This window comes from Pongo abelii, chromosome 4, assembly GCF_028885655.2.
Source record: "Pongo abelii isolate AG06213 chromosome 4, NHGRI_mPonAbe1-v2.0_pri, whole genome shotgun sequence".
Classification (NCBI taxonomy): Eukaryota; Metazoa; Chordata; class Mammalia; order Primates; family Hominidae; genus Pongo; species Pongo abelii.
The window spans coordinates 185,869,017-185,885,282 of record NC_071989.2 but is presented as its reverse complement, the minus strand read 5'-3'; the positions used below and the strand labels follow the sequence as shown (position 1 = coordinate 185,885,282).

Genomic DNA, 16,266 nt, shown 5'->3' with positions numbered 1-16,266 from the left:
GTAACAAGACAAAATACCTGCTAAAAGTAATGATGAACATAAAAGTACTAGAAAAATAACTAGATAGAAAAAACCCAAGACCAATAACAACTTCAACTTTGAAGAACAGCTATCTGTTTTTTCCCTGCATTGTAATGTATAGGATTATAAAACCACCACACAAAAAAGTAAGAGTTTGGCTGTCCTGGTGGGTCTTTACCTGTATCTTCCCCCATCAGACCATTGCAGTACATGGCATGTCGTTCAATCTTTGTGGGTGGAAAGCGTTGGTCACATAGCGGGCAGGATACCTGGTTATTGGATGAGAAGGTAGAAATAGCTATTTCCTTCTCAGCATCTTCCTTGTTACCAACCTGAAGAACATGACAAACAGCAGTTATAACAGCTTCAGTTCATATCATTCCCTACAACGAACTGCAAGAGACTCCACCCCATATTTCACTTACTTTCAAAGAGACAGCAACAGCTTATCAAATTCAGGAGTAAGGATTCAGAGATACTACTGATAGAGTTAATACTTATTCAGTGCCTTATACTGCCAACTATGTATTAAACACTCTACATGTATTACTCGTTTATATATTACTCGTTTATATATAAGTATATTTATACTGACAACTATGTATTAAACACTCTACCTGTATTACTCGTTTATATATATATATGTAAGTTTATATATTACTCGTTTATATATAAGTATATTTATACTGACAACTATGTGTTAAACACTCTATATGTATTACTCATTTAATCTTACAAAGTTATTAGCACACTCCTTTTTTACACGTGAGAAAAATACTTGTGTAAAACAGTAAAGCAATTTGCAAAGTCACAGAACAAGTCAGTGGGAGTGTTGAGATTCAAACGAAGGACTAGAATCTGCCTCAAAAACTTGAGGGCACTGATCTCTACCACATTGTAAGGCACAATCCTCACTGCATCAGTATGCTGTGCCTGCTGGGTTTCACATTTTGCATATCAACAGCACCTTAAGGACACATTTTCAATTTCACAAAAGGACTGTTATTACTGTAAGTGACTTTAAGATATAAGGAGTTAGAAAACAAAAGAGCTCTAAGCCAAAAACAGCACAACTAGGATTTAAGTTAAGAACATAAGTCTGTACTTAGACCCATAAGACCTAAGACCTGTGTTTTATTTGTGACTTTCTGGATTGAAAGAGGAAACTAAGATCTACATACTTAAGAAGCACGAAAGAATTCATTAGTTAAAATAATCAATTCTGCCAAAGCCACTCTTAAACCTATCTCTTATTCCTCTCTGTTTTGTAGTCATCATTTCTCCTACAGTTGCTGGTATCTCTTAAAGGCAGTTTTATTTTACCTACACAGGTTGATCAGAGCCAAGAACTCTGCAGTGATTAATTCAACAGTGTGTGTGAGCACTGCAGCACTACTGCCTAACACTTGCTTCAAAGGACAGCATGCCCTATCCAATCAATGTGAAAACGTCCTGCACAGCTACTGCTTACATTTAAAGCAAGGGACACCCGGGCTGTCATTACACCTTACTACATGAGGAAAACAAATAAAATAACTTCTGATACAAGAACAAAACACGACCAAAACTTCAATGCACAGATAATTTGACTTCTGAGTCAACTGGGTCTTTTGGGGTAAGGGGTTGGGGCTATCTCTAAAACCTAATGCTTATGAGTGAGATCCAGCAGAGATGAAAACAGGCCATCTAAATACCAAGTCAAACTGCCAGAAAATGTCCTGTTTTCAACACCACCTGCCTTTTATTAAAAGACATACCCTAAAGGCGTAAAACCTAAAACATGAGAAAGGAACAGTGGTTGAGTTCTTACACTATGCAGGCTCCACCAGTCATTTTCCATATCCATCCCTCCCAACAAGCCACTGGTCAGAAGTATCACTAGCTCTGCTATTACAGAAGGGGAAACTGAGGCTTGGAAAAGCAAAGTAACCTGCTGGTCACAAAGTTACTAAGTGAACAAACCCAGGCCCACTTGGCACCAAAACCTTCAGTAATTCCATTCTATCATGTTGTGGCAGAAATAAAAAGCCTCCCTCCCATTCCACCTTGTTTCTGGAAGCGGATCCTGCAAGGAACTAAGAAACTATCAGGTTCTATTTATTCTTCTTCTCTACAAGGTGGGGAAAGTCAAGTGGGTCTGGAAGCTCTAGGTCCTATGTTTTCCAAATTTAATCACTAAGCTGCTCACAAATCCAGGTTCCTCTGTTCATAAATCTTAAAAGGAAAAGTTGTAAAGCTTGAAAAATTGCAAAGCTGGCCAGGCACAGTGGCTGTAATCCCAGCACTTTGGAGGCCAAGGCATGTAGGGAGACCCCCTGAAAATATTGCTATGGAATAAAAGATGAAATGCTCCTGATTAAGGTAAATACAAAATTGCATGCAGGACTGTGTAAAGACAATGCCAGGTTGGACTACCAGAACGAGCCAACAGAGCATGATGTGCTTCTCCCTGCAGAGAGCCTATGAATGGACGTGCAGTCAGGGAGGTTTCACATCACCAAGATTTCTATCCCAGAAGCAGATGTTCATAGCTCTGGGAATGGAATGCGACCCTTGTGGGGAGCCTATAAACGGACGCATGGGGGGCGCCTGTCCATATGGGTAAGATAGGGCTATAAACGCCCTCATCTTGCCGCGGCTCTTCTAGGCCTCTTCAGGGTTAAGGCATACTCCCTTCTGACAATCTCTGGTCTAACCGGTTGTCTAGCTTCACGTCCTGTTTCCATGGATTGTTTGTAACCAGCTTTTGTTGCAATTGTTACTGCTGATTAATATCTTGCTAATCATAGGTTATGGAAAGATTGTGTTTCTGTTTTAAGGCTCTGTTAGAAATTACTGAGGCACATATTATATTGTAAATTCTTATCTCTGTATACTATACTTCTACACAGAAATATACTGTACTTCTACATACAAATGTTATGTTAAAGAATTACTTCATCCCCATGTGACCATCTCACCTCATAATCAAATGACCCTAAATCCCTCACTAACCTACCCTCACCCTCACTGAACTTAATAATAAATGCTGGTATATCACGTGCATTGTTGGCACCGCGGGACCAGAAGGCAGTGACCCCCCTGGACCCAGCTTTCACTATCTTGTGTGTGTCTATTATTTCTCAACCTGCTGATCCACCTAGGAACAAAGAGAGAGCCCCGTTGCATTGCGGGCTGCTGGCCAGATCCCGCAATAAAGGCAGGCACATTACAGGAGGTCAGGAGTTCAAAACCACCCTGGCCAACATAGTGAAACCCCATCTCTACTGAAAATACAAAAATTAGCTGGACGTGGTGGCACGCACCTATAATCCCAGCTATTCAGGAGGCTGAGGCAGGAGAATCGCTTAAACCCAGGAGGCGAAGGCTGCAGTGAGCCGAGATTGCGCCACTGCACTCCAGCCTGGGTGACAGAGCAAAACTCTGCCTCCAAAAAAAAAAAAGAAAGAAAGAAAGAAAACAACAGAAAAATCACCGGGTGCGATGGCTCACGCTTATAATCCCAACACTTTGGGAGGCCAAGCCGAATGGATCACTTGAGGTCAAGAGTTTGAGACCAGCCTGGCTAATGTGGCAAAACCCTGTCTCTACTGAAAATACAAAAATTAGCCAGGGGTGGTGGTGCATGTCTGTAGTCCCAGCTACTCAGGTGGTTGAGGCAGGAGAATCGCTTGAACCCAGGAGGCGGAGGTTTCAGTGAGCGAGATCCTACCACTGCACTCCAGCCTAGGCAACAGAGGGAGACCCGGTCTCAAAAAAGAAAAGAAAAGAAAAATAGCAAAGCTGTTTGAGCAGAAGGATGGCAGGGGGGTAAAGGGGATCAATATACCCTAAAATTTGCAAGTAGTCTTGAATTACTTAAAGTTAGTGGTGAATGGGCAGTTACTTGGCCTTCTAAAGTTCACTAAGCACAGAAATGTTATATGACGCAAATGTGTCACTGGTGCCCACACTGAGCACTATACTCCTTTGTATTCATCACAGCTCTATACAATGCAGAGAATGTATCTTTAACTATTAATGTATTCAAGACGGAGTAGTCAATTGTGTTATTATGAATATAAGCCCACTTCCAACCACTGTTCATAGGCAACCCTGAAGGTTTCTGAACATTTTTATGTTAAAATAAGGTATTTTTTCCAGCATCATTTAAAAAGTCTGTTTAAGTATTAACTACTATGGAAGAACCTCAAGGGAGAAAAAGGCAAGCAAAGCAGCTTTTATTAGGACCATGCAGTCAGGGATTTCTTTGCAGAGTTGCTTCTACTTCTTTTTTTTTTTTATATATATATATTTTAAGTTCTAGGGTATATGTGCACACCGTGCTGGTTTGTTACATATGTATACATGTGCCATGTTGGTGTGCTGCACCCATTAACTCATCATTTACATTAGGTATATCTCCTAATGCTATCCCTCCCCCCTCCCCTTCTACTTCTTTTAAAATATTATACAACTATTTTTCGGCCAGGCACGGTGGCGCATGCCTGTAATCCCAGCACTTTGGGAGGCCAAGGTGGGTGGATCATGAGGTCAGGAGATGGAGACCATCCTGGCTAACACGGTGAAACCCCGTCTCTACTAAAAACACAAAAAATTAGCCAGGCGTGGTGGCGGGCGCCTGTAATCCCAGCTACTCGGGAGGCTGAGGCAGGAGAATGGTGTGGACCTGGGAGGCAGAGCTTGCAGAGTGAGATTGTGCCACTGCACTCCAGCCTAGGCAACAGGGCGAGACTCCGTCTCAAAAAAAAAAAAAATTATACAACTATTTTTCAAAAGAGGTACTTACGATACTGAATGTCGACATCTTAAAGGTTGTTGGTCCTTAACTTCAGACTTCAAAAAAAAAAAAATATACCTCACTTCAAGAGAAATGAACCCAGTGAAAACAAAAGCATGTCCTGCAAATCACCAAACTCTCCATCCCTCCCCCACCCAATTATGTGTAGCTTAGAAATCTCCTTGTTCTGGATCTTCCCCTTCTCACCACACAACTCTTAACATAGTTTACTTAAAAACTTAACTGACTGAACTAGCTCTGGAGGACTCTGAATAACTTCTATTAGCTCTTCTGAGAATAGGATATTTATCTAAGACTCCAACTAAGGGAAACTCTCAGGCAAGATATTCAGAAACACTATTTCCAAAGAAAGCTGACTATTGTCAGAAATCAAGAGGGACTACATACAGTTGTGCCATGGGTACTTCCAAATACCTCAAATACTGTTGAGCAATTCTCTGTCATAAGTAAACTAATAAACAGTAATATATTACAAAGCAGTAAAATAATATGACTTTCCACATGATACTTCTACTTGTGACAAATCTCTGCTACGTGTTTTATATTATCTAACTTCACCTGCAAACCAACCGAGTAAAATAGATATTTCTGCCTCCATTTTACATATGAAGAACTGAAATTCAGAAAAGCATTTCTCTTCTGTGCTTCCCTAATGCCCTAGGAATCCATCATTACCTTTGTCAGACCACATTATAATTATAATTATCTGTTTATATGTCTGTCTCCTTCCTTACCAGAACCCTCTGAGTGCAGGGACTGTTTTTCTTATTTATTTTTGTATCCCAAGAGTCTAAAACAATGACTGGCACAAAGTATACAAACTATAAATAGCTACCTAGTGAATGAATAAAGTGATTAATTTGCGCAACATTCAAAACATGGTGGAGCTGGGACTCAAAGCCATGTCTTCTAATTGCAATGCTCAAGCTCCTTGTACTACACCATAACACCTTCCAGTAAACAAGAAATTTTAGGACAAATGACCTACACAGATCCCAATGGCAAGAGTCTACACCCTTTATACTATCTTTGTGCACATAAAATGTTCCATTCTGTCTAATAAGTGACTTGTAACTAGTACATGATTTAAAATCTACAGTACATCTAACTTCTTTTAATGGAAACTTCTAAGACTGTTTAGAGACATCCACAGATATCAGTAAACAGCAACACCAAAAAGAGGACATTCAATGTGAGAAAGGCTATTATGATTCCATCTATTTGATATATAGTAGCACAGACATGTACACCATAAATTCTAAATAGGGTTCATGCTCTTTGACCCAAACAAAGAATAGTCTCGTCTGCAGTCATGGATGGATATGAAATCAGCCTCAACTAAGGGCTTCTTCTGTATGTTAGGATGACTATGGTAATAATATTCTGTTTCTTCATTCTCATTTAGAAGATTCTGTTTCTTCCTGAGAAAACAATCCAGAGGCCATTTTGACATTATGGAGCAGGATCTGTCGTCAGTCACTCTGCAGCAGGGAGTGTCATCGTCTTTCCTACCACCACTGGCATCAGGGAATCTTGGTCAATTGTGACAGATCAGGTTCCAGAGAACCAGGCAGTGTGCATGATTCATGAAGGCACAATATTTACCCAGTTACCTGCAGCGCAGAGACCAGGGAGAGGATCTAACTTCTATTGTAAAAACTGTTTTTTAAAAATCCCAGGCCGGGCACGGTGGCTCACGCCTGTAATCCCAGCACTTTGGGAGGCCTAGTGGATCACCTGAGGTCAGGAGTTTGAGACCAGCCTGGCCAACATGGTAAAACCCCATCTCTACTAAAATACAAAAATTAGCTGGGCATGGTGGCGGGCACCTGTAATCCTAGTTACTTGGGAGGCTGAGGCATGAGAATCACTAAAAACCTGGGAGGCGGAGATTGCAGTGAGCCGAGATTGCACCACTGCACTCCAGCCTGGGAGACTAGAGCAAGACTTTGTCTCAAGGAGGAAAAAAAAAAATTCCAGAATATAAAAAAGAACCTTTCTTTTTTTTTTTTTTTTTTTTGAGACGGAGTCTTGCTCTGTTGCCAGGCTGGAGTGCAGTGGCGCGATCTCGGCTCACTGCAACCTCCGACTCCCAGGTTCAAGCCATTCTCCTGCCTCAGCCTCCCAAATAGCTGAGACTACAGATGCGCACCACCACGCCCAGCTAATTTTTGTATTTTTAGTAGAGACAGGGTTTCACCTTGTTGGCCAAGATGGTCTCAATCTCTTGACCTCGTGATCCGCCTGCCTCAGCCTCCCAAAGTGCTCAGATTACAGGCATGAGCCACTGCACTCGGCCAAAAAGGAACCTTTCTTAAGGTGCACAGGATAAGAAAGTATACACCAATGTAACCAAAATCTTTATTTCTACTGAGGAATTTGGCTAACTCTCAGGTTGCTTGTGACAGCAACAGATTTTTAAGATTTTAAAATTTTTAAAGGAATTCCAGGTAAACTGTTTTGTTAGACTTAACATTAAAAATACCCACTGAGGACCAGGCGCGGTGGCTCATGCCTGTAATCCCAGCACTTTGGGAGGCTAAGGTGGGCAGATCACTTGAGGTCAGGAGTTCAATACCAGCCTGGCCAACGTGGTGAAACCCCGTCTCTACTAAAAATATAAAAATTAGCTGAGCATGGTGTCATGCCCCTGTAATCCCAGCTACTCGGGTAGCTGAGGCAGGAGAAACACTTGGACCGGGGAGGCAGAGGTTGCAGTGAGCCGAGATCGTGACACTGCACTGCAGCCTGGGCAACAGAGTGAAACTCCATCCCAAAAAAAAGAAAAAAAAAAAAAAGAAAAGAAAAGGAAAAATATACACACCAAGAATCTTAATCAGAAGTATGAACTTGTATCAATCAGCTTTATGGTTACTGCCATATATGTAAAGTGAGGAAAGGTAATGATGCAAATAGATTTGTTTATTTTATCAGACAGCTATCTTGACTTTGAATTTCTGATCAAATTAGGGCTGAAAGTTATGTATACATCATAATATAGTAATTTTTTCCAAGACTGTTTGTCTCTGTTACTTATTGGTACATAATAAAAAGTGCCCTATAACTTTGGATTCAAACCCATGTTCAAATTATATTTCTACCATTATTAGCAGTATGATTTAGAGCAAATTAAACATCCTAAGCCTCTGTTTCCCCATCTCTAATAGAAATAATAATGCACACAAAAGTACTCAAGAAATGGTAACTACTGTTATTTTTAAAAACAATGCTGAACTAATCTTAACTGTAAAAATCTCTCCCTGACATAAGGGCCCCCAAAACTAAAACCCCCTGCCACCTAAATCTTTTCAGCCAATGTCAACATTGCATCAGAGAGAGGACTGCCAACAGAAAGAAACCACTGAAAAAAAATATAGAGGAAAATATTCACCTCCTTATCTGCCATTATTATTCTGACTCCATCCAAGATATCTCTGCTACCTGGAGAGACTCGTCTTTCAAGGTCAAAAGTTTCAGAGGAACTTAGCTGTGTCTCTGTAATTTGAAAAAGTTAAAATCCCATTAATTTTCATTTTGTGCTTTCATAATTAGAAAAACAAACATGCCTATTTTCCCCTAAAGTTTAGGATATGACAATACTGTGGTGGCAATATATTAATAGATCTAGTTTGTTCCTTCTTAAAGCTTTACTGAGGCATAATTTACAAATAACAGAATTCATAAATTTTCAGTATACAGTTTAATGTGTTTTGACAAATGTATACCATTTATATACTACCATTTATACCACGTAACCTCTACTATAATCAAGATATAAAACATTTCCAAGACCCCAAAAAGTTCTCTGTACCCCTCTGCAGTCAATCTCCTACCTCTTTGGTCACTGCAACAAACTTTACAATGACCAGTTTATTTTATGTTCCTATAATTTTGTCTTTTCTAGAATGTCATATAAATAGAATCACGTCTTTTGTGTCCAGCTTCTTTTACTTAGTATAATGTGTCTGAGATGGACCCATGTCGTCACATAATATCAATAGTTCATACTTTCTGCTGCTGAGTAGCATTCCATTGTATAGATATATCACAATTTGTTTATTCATTGACCAACTGATCAACTGGCTTATTTCCACTGTAATTCTAGTTTTAAAGTATACTGATTTGACAGAAAACAAGAACCTGCCAATGTTAGTGCTGAGGTTAAAGAGATGACTAGCAAAAACAGAAATTGGGACCAGAAATAGAATATACATTCTAGACAAAGATATGCCTTTCTTTAATATATTCTTTAAGCAGCATCTATTAATTCAACAAATATTAACTGAACATCAAGTCCCAGGCATTATACTCATTATCAGTAATATGAAAATGTAAGATGGGGTCCCTTGTAGTCTAGTGCAGGGGCCAGAAAACTAGATACAGCTCATGGGCCAAATCCTGTCAGCTGCCTATTTTTCTAAGTAAGGTTTTATTGGAACACAGCCATGCTCATTCATCTATGTACTGTCTATGGCTGTTTTTGCACTAAAATGGCAGAACCAAATAGTCTCAACAGACTATATGGCCCACAGGGCCTAAAATATTTCCTATCTAGTCTTTTGTTTTTAAAAAGTTTGGCTGGGCACAGTCACTCATGCCTGCAATCCCAATGCTTTGGGAAGACGAGGCGGGAGGATCACTTGAGGTCAGGAGTTCAAGGTTGTAATGAGCTATGATCACACCACTGCACTCCAGCCTGAGTTACAGAGTGAGACCCTGTCTCACCAAAAAAAAAAAAAAAAAAGTTTGCCAACTTCTGCTGTAGGCACATATCACTTAATATAACAACAAAAAAAATAGTAATTATCTTACAAAACCACCAATGTATCTGGAAAAGAAACATTACAGACTGAATGTTTGTGTACCTCCCAAACTTTGTATGTTGAAATCCCAACCCCTAATGTGATAATATTAGGAAATGGGACCTTTGGAAGGTAATCAGGTCATGAGCACAGGGCCTTCCCTCAAAAGAATGGGATTAGTGTCCTTTTATAAGGGACCCCAGAGAGCTCTCTCACCCTCTTTCCACCATGTGAGGACACAGAGGGAAGTTGTCTGGCTCTCACCAGACACTGAATCTGCCAACTCCTTGATCTTGGACTCTCCAGCCCCCAAAACTATGAGAAATAAATTTATGTTGCTTATAACCCACTCAGTCTAGAGTATTTTGTTACAGGAACTCAAACTAAAACCAGAAATTTATTTCAGAATGCAAATCCAGTAAGTTCTCTGTTATCTGACACTATACCTGCTGTACCTCTAACTACCACTTTGCTTCACAAAACAATAAATGGCCAATGTCAGGCAAATAGAGTATCTGCAAGTTTCTAATGTATCTTCTGAATCATTAAGAAAGGATTAAATACATTTCTAGAATTAACTATATTTTAATACATCACAAATTTTTTTGAAAACTGGACACACACACACGCGCCCCCCCCACCTTATTGGAAAAAGGCTTACGGCACATAAACTTCAAAATCCTCTCTGTCAACTTTCCCTAAAGGTATTTTCAAAAAGATATTCAGTATATTTAAAAATAAGAACCATTCACTGCTTAGATTACTGCAATAATAAAAAGTCTTCAATTATGTTTTCTGTGAATGGCTGAAATGTCCAACTAAGAGGGCATTAGCTTCTCGGAAATAAGCAATGCTAGAAGCATGCAAAATGTAGGCATAAGGCTATAATCCTGCTTCTTCAACTAAGTGAGTAACACTAAAAAGATATTGTAATCTTAAATATTAGACTCCTGAACTGTCAGAAATATGAAACAAAAGTAAACAGGTAACAGACTACTACACTAAATATGTGTTTCACCCATTTGGAACAAATTTTTTTCAGATAATTTATATATATAACTTCTAAATTATATATTTAAAAAGAAACCCAAGAGTTTGGCTTCATGGTGAAGTAGTTATACTTTCTTAGCACAAGGAACATTAATGTAATGAATACCTTTTGCAATCTCATTTAGAAGTGGTTTATGTCAGCAAACAGTTGGACTTAATTAGCAGGCTAATGACAGCAAGTCATGATCATAAAAGCTATCTAACCTCAGTATGAATGGCCTGCTTTTCCCTCTCATTAACTAGGCCTTTCAAGATCAATATATTTGCAGTTTCCTCCTGCAAGATCCCATGGTAATGTCACACGCCATCATCCTAAACATACTGAGTGATTTCCTTCTAGGAAATAAGTAGCCCCAGACAGAGGGGGAAAGCTTTCTTTTCACAAAGGTAGCACAGCATTCTTGAGTGCTCCTGCCAAAATCTGAGCACTCGGTAGTGCAGTCTCTTAGTGGGTATTGTTAGGCAGTAATCCAAATACATTTCAAATGAATTAAGGAGCCACTTTCAACAAAAACCAACATAGGCTGAGCACGATGGTTCATGCCTAATCGCCAGCACTTTAGGAAGCCAAAGCGGGAGGATTACTTGAGCTCAGGAGTTTAAGGTCAGCCTGGGAAACACACCAAGACCTCGTCTTTACTACAAATAATAATAATAATAATTTTTAAAATTAGGTGTGGTGGCACATGCCTGTAGCCCTAGCTACGCGGGAGGCTGAGTGAGGATCATTCGAGCCAAGGAGTTCAAGGTTACAGTCAGTGAGCCATGACTGCGCCACTGCACTCCAGCCAGGGCAAAACCCCGTCTCAAAAAAAAAAAGGAAAAAAGCCAACATAGTTCAATTTTTAAAATAAATAAAGACCTTTATGATAGGCTGCCAGATGTTTAAAAATATTTATAGGTCTTTCCTAGATTACATGCAAACTAAGTTTGAGTCTCTGTGGAAAAACACTGAAGGAAACCAAAATAAGAAAAGTATGATTATCTCTAATCCTTATAGGCTATATGAGACCTCAGGGAAAACCAGATGTGACTTACGGCAACATCTGTATACTTGCTGTTCAAAGTTAAACATCAGTAGGAAGTCCCTCAATCTCACAGGAATGAGGCTAATGATCTTTTCAGAAAAGCCAGAAAGGAAAATACAGTCTAAAACAAATTCCTTAGAAAGTAGTGGTTCATATCACAAAATAATGCTTCATATTATACAATGATTCAGGAGTTTCTTAGATGTTAAGTATCTTAGTTCATTTTACATTATTTTGTATATCTAAATCTATCCATGTGCAACTTTGAATGAGCATCTCTTCTGCCTAAAACAAAGTACCTATCTTTTAATTTTTACAATTAACAAAAAGCAAACTAAAGCACTTAACGAGGTTACGCATCTTAGGTCTAAGATTAAAAATAATGACAGAACATGCACAAAACTCAATTTCTGAACCTCCTATGCAGTAAGACCCCAACAAATGGCAATATAAAAAGTAACTACTAAAAGGCTGTGAAGTCCAGGCACAGTGGCTCACATCTGTAATCCCAGCACTTTGGGAGGCCAAGGAGGGAGAATCACTTAAGCTCCGAAGTTCAAGGCTGCAGTGAGCTATGATTGCACCACCGCACTCCAGGCTGGCTGACAAAACAATTTAAAACAATTTAATTTAAAATAATTTAAACAAATTAAATAACAAAAGGCTCTGAATGTACAGTTAAGTAAATGCTATTCCTGATGCTTTGCTGCCATCTCTGATGAGGCCTGTAAACAATCAAGAAGACAAAAAAGTCATGTTAATTTCAAAACTAAATTACCCCTAAGGAGAGAAAAGATTGAGAACAAAAGCCAATGGCCATTAAAAACACCATATGTGTATACGTATACCAGTGTGGAGACATGTACATACATGTATCAATTACATATAAACCTCCAGAGAGTAGGTTTGAAGAGTCAGAGGAAAATTAATAGGCATGAAAAGGTAGATACGTATCAGAAATTCAGTAAAATCACAGTGGGGTACTTACCAGGACAAACAGTGATTTCTTCTGCAGAACTCTCTGGCATAAGGACTAAGCTTCTCTTACTGGGCAAAGCAGCAACACTGAAAGAGAACCAAATCCCAAATGAATTCCCAGTAAAATAAATCGGAACACAGAGCCAAAAGCAATGGTGAGTCACTCACAAAGCCACAGGTAATCACAGATACTTGCTGCCTAATACCACAAAAGCACAACAGGAAAGCAAGGAATCAGTACTGAAAACTCTAGGCCGGAAATATGGAAAATAAATATGCTTACAACTTCAGTTCCAGTGAAATCACTGAATGAAAACAAATTCCCTTTTGGAGTTTTCACAAAGGAAGGTTGAAGGGTAAGAACTGTCTGTGAATACCAGAGAAGACAAAAACTCCACTCCAATATAAGGATGTCAAAGGTGTTTTATAGCCTCCATCTCAGCCTTCTGAAGGCTAGAGATTTGTAAACTGACAAGAGAAGACACAGAGATTCTTCTGACAACACACTTTCTCCTCCTTTTGCAGTTAAATCTCCTCTTTATCTCAAGATGTTGCTTTCCATGCAACAAAAATAAAATACAATTCCAAACTGCCCTACAGCAAAAATCTGCCCACATAAATTGAATCTCTTTCCTAACAAAAACTTAATTATGAATGGCTTCCTTCATCCAACCTTCTGGTTTTCCCTGACTGCTCATGGAGTGCAATCTCTTCCTGACATAGGAACACATGGCTGATCTGAGCATCTGAGCTAGCCCCTCCTGCTTCACAGGGCTTTATGATTAGTTTGCTCAAGTATGCAAGAGGATGCTTAAAAACAAAAATCCTCACATCAACCAAGAACCACAGAGAAGACAGAACAGCTACAACTGAACTCATGATAAATAACTAAATCCTGATAGAAAACCACAAGTGATTTCTCTCTAAATAAAACATCTCACAACATTTGTTATAAACCCCAGCCAGACAGAGTTTACTCTGCATGTAACATTAGTGCTCTATTCAAAGGGTCCATCACAAAACAATTTTCTGACATTTATAAAATGGGCTAATCAATTTGAAGTCAAACCACATTGCCTGCGATTCCAACTCTCTCCTGGTGACAAAGTATATAATCATTTATTAAAACCTACATCTGCTCTGCACAAGGCTCACCACAATAAAGCAGAGAGGCCTACAGGGAGTAAAGGCATACTCTGTTAAAACCACTTCCAAAACTGTCTTAACAGCAGGAAAATCAAACCAAAGGCATATTCTTTAGCTCAGGAAGGAATACCAAGTACTATCAACCAGAAACCTAAGAAAGACCACCACCTTGACTACAGCAAATGGCAATTGGGCTTCAACTCTCATATGGGAGAACACAGTCATGCAGTTCAAAATTTAGCTCTTGAGAAAGTCTCAAAACTCAACTACCAGATAAAAAGGGCAAATGGAAAGTAACTGGAAGCATGATCCAGTTAATAGTGCAGTTTATAATTAATCAACTGCTATCTATTATTAAAGTAAGAAGACTTAGAAGGTAAGCCCATCAATCAATCAGCAGGAACAATGGAGGAGGTAATGCAAATACAATCCTTTACAGGAGATAGGAGGCACAAACGGAATAAAAGTGGCACAGGACAGAGAGTGAGAGTGACACAGGTCCTGTGTGGCCTGAATAATATGAAGACTTCAAAGAGGATGTAAGTCTCAAGAGTAAATTTAAAAGATGTATAAGGTTTAGATATACAGACAAAATAAGCATAAGCAGAGTTGGGGAAAAGAGAGAAAGGGGCTAAGAATAGAAGGACTATAAAGAAATCAGTCTAGAGCCTTCAAATTGGCATAGAAAACTAGTGTAATTAGTTAAGAGAATTGCAGGACGCGACCGCTTTTCAGAAATAATGTAAATGAGATTTAGGCCAAGATAGCTTGCCTGGACAAGATGACCTCTAGGATCTCTTCCAGCTCTTAATATTCTGGGCTTCTATGAGATGCACATCTGAGAACTTAGAGATACTAATAAAATTTCTCCTAGTCTTCACTTATAAAAGAGCTAAAAGTTCTCTGGCAAGCTGTCCACGTACACTCTCACTCATGTGGTTCATCTCCCTTATGCTGGCAACCATCAGAGGAGAATGCATAGCAACATATAACCTCTCACCTTTGTGAAGCAGGTACAGAGTTTCCCTCTTCAGAAGTTTCTTCAACAATCCCTTGGGAAGACTGCAAAGAAATACGTAGTATCTTAAATATACAGGCACAGGTGAACTGGCTTCTCTTCCTTTTTAAAAAAATTTTAATTGTTCAATGTTCTCCCTCAACAATTAACAACATGAAGAAAATATTTTCCATAAGCCAGTAAGTGTCAGTAAAACAAGCACATCCTGTAAAGTCAGAAGACTGGTATTTAAATCAGAACTAAATCACTTACTAACTCTGTGACTGGGTAAGTGACATCTAAATCTCTTTCCTCATCTTAAAATGGGTATCAACAATTGCCTCACAGAGTGTTGTGAAAATTAAACAAGATAATGTACACAATGTACTTCATAACATGCAAGACCTATATCAATATTAATTGGTAAGTCAAATGAATTACGATTTCAGAAAAACAATCAAAAAGTTTGCATACGGGGAAAGGAAAATATAGAGAAAAGTTCAATTTTCAAAGGAAATACTGAGTTGAGATAAACACTGCAATCTATGATCTTTGAGAAAAACCAAGCCATAACATAGGACATCTAAAGGGAAGGTTACAAAGATTCTTTTTGCTACAAATCTGCCACTATGGTTTTTATATCTGGCTACAGGATTATCTTTTCAGAAATGTAATGAATACGGACTACATAAGGAAAGATTATTTTCATTGATTCAAAAATTATTTTCATTGATTAATGGTACAGTTGGTGCAAATACCAACTCATTAAACATACATGCACAGAAGATCACAGAAAAAGCAGCTACTGCTGCCTTAGGCAGACTTCTGAGGAAGTGCCTGGGCTGTGAGGCTTCTTCCACTAGACATAAAGCTACCAGCTGAAGTTTTCAAGGTTTCCTAATAAGATATGAATAACCTAAACAAGTTAGGCATCTCTTTATGAATCTCGCTCCCATTCAGGGATTGATGAAATACACTTAAAAATCAGGAATAGTTGAGTTTTCAGTCAAAAGGAAAGTTGTACAATAGGGAATACAGTCATTATGAAAAATAAGACTTAACCAAACTACCAAAGGACTAAAATACAACAGCAATAAATACTTAACCTGTCTCTTCCTTTGAACTCAGGGGTGACAAGGTTTTTATTGAACTCTCAGAAAGAAAGAAAGAGAGAGAGAGAGAGAAAGAGAGAGAAAGAGAATGCTGACACCTAGTGTCCATTTAACAGAATTTTATAATGACTAGCCTTGGTCTTTAGATGCAATCAAAGCACTAGTAAGTTAGTTATAAGGCAACTCCATCTCTGCCTTAGGCTAAAGTATATGTCAAACCTCAGTGTAACTGTTTAAAAAAATTATTGTGCTTTGGCCAGGCGCGGTGGCTCACGCCTGTAATCCCAGCACTTTGGGAGGCCAAGGCGAGTGGATCACCTGAGGTCGGGAG

General features: G+C 39.0%; 1 protein-coding gene across 8 annotated transcripts in view; it reads right to left on the bottom strand.

Moving 5' to 3' along the window:
* Positions 1-16,266, bottom strand: part of UIMC1 (ubiquitin interaction motif containing 1) — a 114,851-nt gene that overhangs the window by 35,784 nt on the left and 62,801 nt on the right. For 6 of the 8 annotated variants that reach the window (XM_024247357.3, XM_024247359.3, XM_024247356.3 and 3 more), the window contains 4 exons: positions 14,827-14,888; positions 12,691-12,767; positions 8,214-8,317; positions 200-353 (listed from right to left, as the gene is read on the bottom strand). In XM_024247357.3, coding sequence (XP_024103125.2) covers positions 200-353; positions 8,214-8,317; positions 12,691-12,767; positions 14,827-14,888 — 397 coding nt within the window. The remainder of the gene's footprint in view (positions 1-199; positions 354-8,213; positions 8,318-12,690; positions 12,768-14,826; positions 14,889-16,266) is intronic. The other 2 variants (XM_063724519.1, XM_054556314.2) reach the window with 1 other exon arrangement.